The sequence below is a fragment of the Triticum aestivum genome, chromosome 3B (genome assembly GCF_018294505.1).
Source record: "Triticum aestivum cultivar Chinese Spring chromosome 3B, IWGSC CS RefSeq v2.1, whole genome shotgun sequence".
NCBI lineage: Eukaryota > Viridiplantae > Streptophyta > Magnoliopsida > Poales > Poaceae > Triticum > Triticum aestivum.
This window is the reverse complement of record NC_057801.1, coordinates 606,442,130-606,450,271: the sequence shown is the minus strand read 5'-3', so window position 1 is coordinate 606,450,271 and position 8,142 is coordinate 606,442,130. Positions and strand designations below refer to the sequence as shown.

Here is an 8,142-nt window from a genome sequence, read left to right as displayed (position 1 = left end):
CCAAGTGTAGGTCGACGCCTTCTGCTCAATAGCTCATACATCGTTCGGGAGCCCTTGCTCGAGTCCTCCCCCCTATGTATTAAAATGACATGATATAATCGACGACGAAACCCACCGAGACTGCCGACATTTTTTATCACCTATCGCAGATGGTTTTGGCCATCTCTAGTACATACGGTTAGACCGTCCGATCTCGTGATCCGTATCACTGCATATATGTTTCATCAATTACAGTTTGATTACCTACCGATAACTTTACACTCCATATTACACGTGTTCGATGCAAACACACAACTCTTCGTAACTCAAACCGCTCTCGCATTCGACACAAATTTGGGCACAAATCTATGTACACAAATTTGGGCACAAATCCATGTACCAATATCAAGTGTGAGATTTACAATCACCCCCTAGTTGAACGTTGGATGGACGACATGTCTCCTCGGATCTCAATCTCACTTCAGCACCCTGCTGCCTGCTTACGAAAGCCGAAAAGGAAAAAGAAACGAATCTGTAGCAAAATCCCCGCAGCGGTCAAGCACCACGCAAACGCAACGGAACCAAGCACAACAGCACGCGAGCCCCCGTCCCCCACCGATTCTCCAAAACAAAAGCCCCGAAGAAACCCCACCAAACTCCTCCATCCTCCGCTCCCATTTCCTTCGTGCCGTCCGCCTCCGCCGTCTCGTCTGCCACCCCTCGCCACCCCCTCTCCTCCCCAAGGAGCGCAGCCGCGGAGCCCCTCGCCCCCGTCTCCCATGGCGGCCTCTCTCCTCCACGCAGCCGCCTCCTCCCCGCTCGCGGGCCCCTACCCGGCCGCCCGCGCGGCCTTCCGCCCCCTCGCTTCCTCCCCATTCCTGCGCCTCGCGCGCTCCTCTCCCGACCGCCGTGCCCGACTGGACTTCCCGCTCCGGGCGCTCTCGGGTGGCGCTCGCCTCTCCACCGGAGTGGCCGCCCTCCGTCCTCGCCGCTTCGTCGCCGCCCTCGCGGGGGAGGAACCGGTGAGTGCCCGCCCTGTCCGAGATCCTTGCGCTGGTTTTCTGTTTCCAGTGCTGATGCCCCGTTTTGACTTCTGAGGCGTGTTCCTTCCGCCCCTGCCTATCTGATCTGCTAGGTTGTAGTTGGTCACCTCACCCGCATTTCTATTTATTTTATTTTCCTCGCGCGATGCACGGGCTGAAATAATCGCTGCCCGCCTTTACAATTTTCGCTTCGTGGAGTCCACTGAGGATAATGCGCGGGTATATTCTTTTCGTGCCATCTTCGTTGTGCCAAACGGGAAATATTTGCAGCGGTGTTTCTGTCAATGCATCGAGGTCTTTTGACGATTTAATTGTGCTAGAATACGATATTCCATGGCTGAACTGTGATGTAAAATTATGCCAAGTTTACAAGTTATTTTGTCTGCTGAATTCAGATGAGTTCAGAATTGGGTGATGACAAGGAAAAGGAAACGGAAAAGATCGAAATAGAGCCCGAGGAGGCCCAGGAAGTGTGGAGGGAAATGCTCAAGCAGTTCAAGGCCGAGGCCATCCGAATGCAGGCCCTGACAACGCAGGCATACGATGTCTACTCCAAGAGGGCGAGGGAGGTGCTGTTAGAGGCCTCAGAGAAGCTAAGGATCCAGGCAGATAAAGCACAAAAGGACCTGACCATTATCGCTGCAGAGGTTGGTGAGGAGGGGCAGGAATATCTACAGCTGGCAGCTAAGAACTCCCCAGATTCAATCAAGGATATCACCGAGACAATCAATGCAGTTGGCAACCTCAATGGGCCATCAGAGTATAAGGATTATCATGTCGGCATTTCATTTGGTACGTAAAGGCATTATGTTGGTAGCATTTCCAGTTATCTAAGTAATACTCATGCTGCAAGTTGACGAACATGTGACTCATTTAGGAAATGTCTTTGTTAGATCATCAGTTGTATAGGCAGCTTGGTGCTGCCTTGCTATGTAAGGGTTGCAATTGAATAGTATTCATAGAACTTTATTATTTCTTGTAGGTACCTTTCTTACTGTAGGAGGTTTCCTGAACTTCATGCTAACTGGAAGTACATCTGCAATTCGCTTTGGCTTTGTTCTTGGCTTTGCACTATTGGCTCTGGGTATCTCAAGTTTGAGATCACAAAGAGCAGGCGGTCGTCAGCCTCGTCTTCTGCTGAAAGGGCAAGCTGGTTAGTTCATTTCTTCTCACATTATTTTCCTTGCTTGATTTTATTTCCCCCTATTTCATGATTGAAGTGGCATTGGCATAGCTAATTCTGCCAGTATGTATTATGTGTATACTTATGTGACATGGTTTTAATGTTGGCAAAGTTAAGAAAAACAGAATGAAAGAAAAGAGAAGTAAAATAGGAGTACATTTGTTTGTGATGTATTGAGTTCAGAAGATTGCTCTTCAACTGATCTATTTGTTTTGTCTATCTAGGAGTTTTATGTTTTTGTGCTTATTTGCATTTGTTGAGTGAGGTGATATGTATCAGTTTTTGTTATGCATACTATCAGACCCATCACAATTCTGCTGAGAGCAAATAGGTGACTGCTTCCAGCTATTAATTCTATGGGTATTGCAAAATAGCTTTGGACTTCCGTGCGAATTGAAGAATATTTTCATCAGGCTTCTCATGTCCTCTATCTAAATTTGACAGCTTCCAATAAAATACAATCAGATTAGTTAAAAGTAAATCAACAGGAATCCAGTATTCCAGCATGATATTGTTTGCAACTATAACTCCTTTGATCCAGAGGAAATCCATGGGATTTTTTAAGGATTTGGATCCTTAGGATTTTTTTTCCTACGGTGGTCCTTTGATTCTCAGTATTGGAATCCTTAGGAATTTTTCCATAGGATTCATTTGTACTACATTTTAGAGGAAAATTTCCATCCACTCAAACCTCTTGGTAGAATTTCTTTGTTTTTTCTGTGCTATCAGACACTCTCCAATTCAAATTCCTGTAGTCTGCTAATCCTGTAGGATACAAGAGGGCATGACACTCTATTCCTGCATTTTGCGAATACTGTGAATCAAAGAGGCCCTAAATATATCTGGATTTCAGTTTTTTCTGTTGAAATGGATTTTAAGAATTGTTTTTGTTATTTCTGCAAACTTGACCGATCATTGTTGCTTATGCGTCAACAGTTAACTTTGATAATTGGTCCATGCAAAAAAGAAGATTTCACTACTTATTTTGACATTTTCCATAGTACAATAAAATTGTTTTTGCTGTCTACTGGAGCTGATGTTCAGTTCAGTCATGATAGTAAATATATTTGAAAGGCAAATACCAAATGAAACACAACCAAGTGTAAAGAAGGCCACATGTAACTTTTCTTTTCTGAAGTTGTCAAACAATGCTGTAAACATAGAGTAGGTGGTATCTTATGGCCACATGCAATTTTGGTGTTAAAATTGATCACTTCTGAAAGATCTGAAGAAAAGACAAATTCTGCATGTACAGTGACTAGTGTTTTTCATGCAGATTTTTTTTTAATCTTGAGGATGTGATTCTGTTTGATCTTGATTTCTCTTTTTTTACACGACTATGGGTGCTGCGGCTATATCCACTATTATTTTGAGATTGTCTGGGAGTTTCCACACATAGCACACATCAAGTTTAGACTCAAGTTGAGTTCCATAACACATACAAATATTGGACATATATTAATGATGGAGTTTAGACTCAAGTTGAGCCTCCAAGGTTTCAACTGTTCAGATTGATAATGCAATGCACTTCTTGTATGATTCATATATCTGTTTATTTGTATTGACTTGTATTTGACTGTGTAACACTAGCGAGGCTCAATTTCTAGTTGCACATTGAGTAAGTCTCAAGATGAAGTTATCAGTTGACCTCTGATAAGTTATTGGTTTGTTTCCTTTAATAACTTGCAAAATTCCAACATACTTGACTTGTGGAATGCAGCTATTGCAAGCGTTATCTTCTTCAAGGACTTGTCAGTTTTCTTCAGGGTAGGTTTCTAATTTGGCTCAAATTGTATTACTACTGTGATAGCTTTCACCTCCGCCATTTAGCAATGCCAGGATTTAATTGAATTTTGTGTGTGTGCAGTATGGGTGGTTTCCAAATGTTTTCGCGGTCCTTCTCAGGTCAGTACACATTTAATCCTTGTACTTGCTAGGAATACTTTCATTCTAGAATCAGAAAAACATATAGTGATATATAAACAGTTATTGTCATGAACTACGTCGCTTCCTTGCATGTTTATGTTCCTCTACCTGTGCATATATACCTGCAAGACTGCATAAAATGGCTTGTTCCTGTGGCTACAATGGCTCTACACAGTACACAGTTTTTCCTTGGTGGATATTCTCACCTATTTGCAATTTTGCATTCAACCTTTCTGGCAACCGTGCTCCCAATAGACCACCTCTCATTTTTACTGTACTGCCACTGTACCACATAGTTCTTTCTGAAACCATATTAATTACCTCTGCTGCAATCCCCTGACGGGGCAACACTTCTCATTGATCTGTTAGAAATCCTATTTTTCCCCCTTCTTCTGTTAGTACCACCTTTCAGTAGTTTTATAGTGTTATACTTGTAAGGTGTGAACAAGAAGCTGATGATTACTAAAGGCTAAACTGGTGAATACATCATTTTCATCTTTTTGTCGCCCTTGACTCCTTGAGTTTGCCTACTACACTTTGAATGTGTCTTATAGTGCAAGACTTGCACCATTATCAACCCAAATGTGATGAATGTTTCCTTTAAACAGAAGGATGGAACTAGTGGAAGTATCTATCACATAGTTGATGTCAAGCATTAAACATATTGCTGTCAAGTAATACTTGTTGGACATGTACTAGCCCCCCCATCAACTAAAAGTCTAAAATGTCTGGTAGCTCTAGTTCTTCCTCTAGTTCCCCCTAAAAAACGTGTTAAGGGGTGAAGTTCCTTCCCTTAACTGTACGTTGTTAGGTAGAAATGTGACACCCTGCGGATCGGACGAGGGTTGGCGAGCTCCTCTAGTTCCCCAGTTTTGGCGCTTTGGACATTCACACGCTCTTCAAAGCACAATGACCCATAATTTCTATTCTGTTCTATTTGTTGAATCTAATAATGCTATGATACTATGGAAGTACTTTCTAGACAATTCAGCACATATGATTGCCCAATCTAAATATATTAAAACATTGAAGGTTAAAGTTTGACACCTATGTCAAAAAAAATCAGCATTTTGTGAACTTGCAGGCGGCCTGATTTTTTTGGAGATTTTTTTTCAGCAATTAAGTTGGCAATCTGTGTACTTCATTTAGAGAACACTTTATGCTTGTTTGCAAAGGCCACTAGGGCTATTTTGAGTTGGACCACGAAAAACATGCACAATATTTATATATTTTTTATTCGTGCTGCAGTGGAATGGTGGCGACCTTTTACATTCATCGCATTGTGACTGGTGGCCACAAAGGTCGCGCGGAGAGCAGTTCAGATAACTAATGGTAACACCTCACTTGTTTCACCTAAAGATCCTTTTGTATAAACCAGTGTATGTTGTATAGTATATGCACTTGGATACTGAACTAGCTAAACCATATGTGCCTTAAATGATTGAACTAAATTGCTCTATATCTCACGGCACAACACTTCTCTAGGTTATACAACACACTTGGATGAATCATATGTCCGCGGAAACTTGGGTTCTGAAGATTGATGGTGACCCTTCGCCTTAAGGTTTCCTTCTTTCATCAGCCTTCAACTCAGGCACACTCTGTGGTGTCTCTGAACTCTTAAGTGGTTCTATACAGTGATACCTGGACTCACAAGACTTGCCTCGCATACTCGCCCCTCACCTTTGTTGCTTTCCTCGTGTAATATAGATGCTGCCCCATAAGCAGAATAAGGAATGGCCCTTGAAGGTCTCTAGTATGTATCAATCTGTTCATCATTTATGTTGTTTATTTATGCAACGTAGTTGTAACACATTGAATATCCAGTGAAATCCCGAAAATCGGTCTGTCTCACTCAGTATGTTGCTGTTTGGCCCGAGGGCAACAATTTGGGCCCAGTTCTTTTACCAGAATCTGGGGATTCTCCCAGAATCCGACCCCTACCCAGCTTCTCCCAGAATCTTTGAGCCCCCTTTGTTCTACAATCCTGTCTAGTTACGGTCTAATTAGACAGGATTGTAGAACAAATGGGGCTCAAAGATTCTGGGAGAAGCTGGGTAGGGGGCGGATTCTGGGAGAATCCCCAGATTCTGGCAAAAGAACTGGGCCTTGGAGTGAAGGCCACATTCTATCTTTTGTTTGCTTACTGTTTGTTACTACTAGATTGTATTGTACTGTATTTACTTATTGCCGAGTTTGTCAATTTGTTTAACCATCTGATTAACTACTACCTTTGGTGAACAAACGCTTAGTATTGCAACCAATTTGATTAGCCAACTCTACATCACAACCTCTTGCAGCCGGAACCTCTCACCCACCCACGTACATTATCACTACTCATTAGTCACACTGCGACAGCCGATGTACTCCAGATCTGTCCACTAAACAGTGCACAGGTCGTGTCGCACATTCGCTGAGGCAGGCAATCTACTGTGCTCTAGTGAAGCAGATCGCCGAATCTGAGCGAGTTGACGACGGTCTCCCACTCCCAGTCGAAGTTGCCATCGAGGAACCCCTCGACAGGAGAAGCACCAAGTTCCACCTCGGAGTAGGACGAGGAGGACGACGGCGACGACCATCGCTGCGACGTGTCACGGGGCGCCTCGCCGTGACGCCGCACATCGTGCTCGGCTGCGAGCGACGGCATCAGAGGCGAGCCCCTGTTCCGGTCGACGGCACCGAAGACTCCCCAAGCGTTTGAGCCGGAGTCGACGACAGTAGGAGGCTGTGGCTCCGCCCTCTGCTGAGAGAAGGCGGCTCCGCAGGTGTGCTCGCCGTAGTAGGCGATCACGAACGCCGCGGGCTCCTCCTGCGACCGCTGCACCCGCCGGGTCGCAGCGCAGCCCTCGCCTCTGAACGCGCAGCGGTAGTAGAGCCTGCATGCAACAAAATAGCGTTAGGCTCTGCTCTGATCGACAAGCTTGCCGTTTGTCCGGACCACCAGGGGCATTTCTTGTCCGTACCTCGGGTGGTTGCTTCCGTTGATGTCCTTTTGCCCGTACTTCCTCCACACGAACCCGTCCGCCGTCGTGTCGGCATGGACCTCTCTGTGCGCCTCCGCGCCACGCACCCTGCAAAATCGACGGCAAACCTGTCAGTCAAACGCTCGTGCTTCGTGTAAGGGCAGAGGAATTCAGAATTCTTCCATCCTGGCAAGTAGGAGTACTTAGTAGCGATCGAATTTTCGCACCTTCTTTTGGATGGCATCGCGGCCGCGGGAGGATGGCAGGTCGTGGCGCCAGGGTCCGTCATCTTCCTCTTTTTATCGGAGGCGCCCGCGCTCACCGCGGCGATCACCCGGTCGCAGCACCGGAGGATCTCGGCGGCGAGGGCCTGGTGCTCCGCCCGCACCGGCGGGGACGCCGCCCTGAGCAGGTCCCCGAGGTGCGCCGCGGACTGCTGCCCCATGGTCATCAGCTCCAGCACCACGGCGGTCGGGGTGGCCAGCGCCATGGCGAGAGTCTCTCTGCTGTGCTAGCTTGAACTTCGCACTAGAACTGGACAGTACGTCGTGCACCAACCTTTTTGGCTTTTGGGTGTCGAGCTTGTGAGAGTGCGAATGAATCGGCGGGTCGTGCCATATCGTTGGCAATTTATAGAAACCTAGGACAGGGGAACCAGCTGGGAAGCCGCATGGAAGCGGCCGAAGCTGAGCTCAGCGACGCGACAACTTTTGAAGTCCACTCCGGGAGCCCAGCCCTTCCTCTCTTTCCCTTTGCAGCCGATCCAAGAGGAAGTCAAGAGCCAAGAGATAACTGATAAGCGATAAGGATAATCTATACGTGTCAGGTGAGACAATTGTAATCTGTGTGAGAGATCGAAGCTAGTAGAGATACGCTCAGAGTCCGAGTGAGATCGAAGGCGACGTGTAGTCGTTAAGCGAACCCGTTGCCCTACGCATGTGGTACGTACGTACGCCGTCACATGGGCGACTCGAGCTCACTCTCACGAGTGATTGGGTATCGTGACCTGACGTACGGGGTGATGTACACGGCGTAGCAGTCTAGTCGA

General features: G+C 46.1%; 2 protein-coding genes across 2 annotated transcripts; one reads left to right on the top strand and one right to left on the bottom strand.

Moving 5' to 3' along the window:
* The first annotated feature begins 585 nt into the window (after positions 1-585).
* On the top strand, positions 586-5,989 carry LOC123071225 (protein FATTY ACID EXPORT 3, chloroplastic). Its single transcript, XM_044494740.1, has 7 exons — positions 586-1,001; positions 1,418-1,814; positions 2,005-2,175; positions 3,926-3,972; positions 4,073-4,110; positions 5,380-5,463; positions 5,617-5,989. The coding sequence occupies exons 1-6, from the start codon at positions 759-761 to the stop codon at positions 5,459-5,461; spliced, it is 978 nt and encodes a 325-aa protein (XP_044350675.1). The 5' UTR covers positions 586-758; the 3' UTR covers positions 5,462-5,463; positions 5,617-5,989.
* A 374-nt stretch (positions 5,990-6,363) lies between these two features.
* On the bottom strand, positions 6,364-7,871 carry LOC123065853 (probable WRKY transcription factor 30). The gene is made up of 3 exons (XM_044489057.1): positions 7,322-7,871; positions 7,095-7,202; positions 6,364-7,007 (listed from the first exon to the last, which is right to left on the bottom strand). The coding sequence occupies exons 1-3, from the start codon at positions 7,582-7,584 to the stop codon at positions 6,569-6,571; spliced, it is 810 nt and encodes a 269-aa protein (XP_044344992.1). The 5' UTR covers positions 7,585-7,871; the 3' UTR covers positions 6,364-6,568.
* Positions 7,872-8,142: the final 271 nt, after the last annotated feature.

What these genes read in the sequence shown, in the direction of transcription:
- LOC123071225 (XM_044494740.1), top strand. Translation starts at nt 759, where the DNA reads ATGGCGGCCTCTCTCCTCCACGCAGCCGCCTCCTCCCCGCTCGCGGGC. An exon ending in TCATGTCGGCATTTCATTTG is followed by an intron (nt 1,815 to 2,004) that starts GTACGTAAAGGC and finishes TATTTCTTGTAG; the next exon opens with GTACCTTTCTTACTGTAGGA. An exon ending in GTTTTCGCGGTCCTTCTCAG is followed by an intron (nt 4,111 to 5,379) that starts GTCAGTACACAT and finishes TTCGTGCTGCAG; the next exon opens with TGGAATGGTGGCGACCTTTT.
- LOC123065853 (XM_044489057.1), bottom strand. Translation starts at nt 7,584, where the DNA reads ATGGCGCTGGCCACCCCGACCGCCGTGGTGCTGGAGCTGATGACCATG. An exon ending in GCGATGCCATCCAAAAGAAG is followed by an intron (nt 7,203 to 7,321) that starts GTGCGAAAATTC and finishes TCGATTTTGCAG; the next exon opens with GGTGCGTGGCGCGGAGGCGC. An exon ending in AACGGAAGCAACCACCCGAG is followed by an intron (nt 7,008 to 7,094) that starts GTACGGACAAGA and finishes TGTTGCATGCAG; the next exon opens with GCTCTACTACCGCTGCGCGT.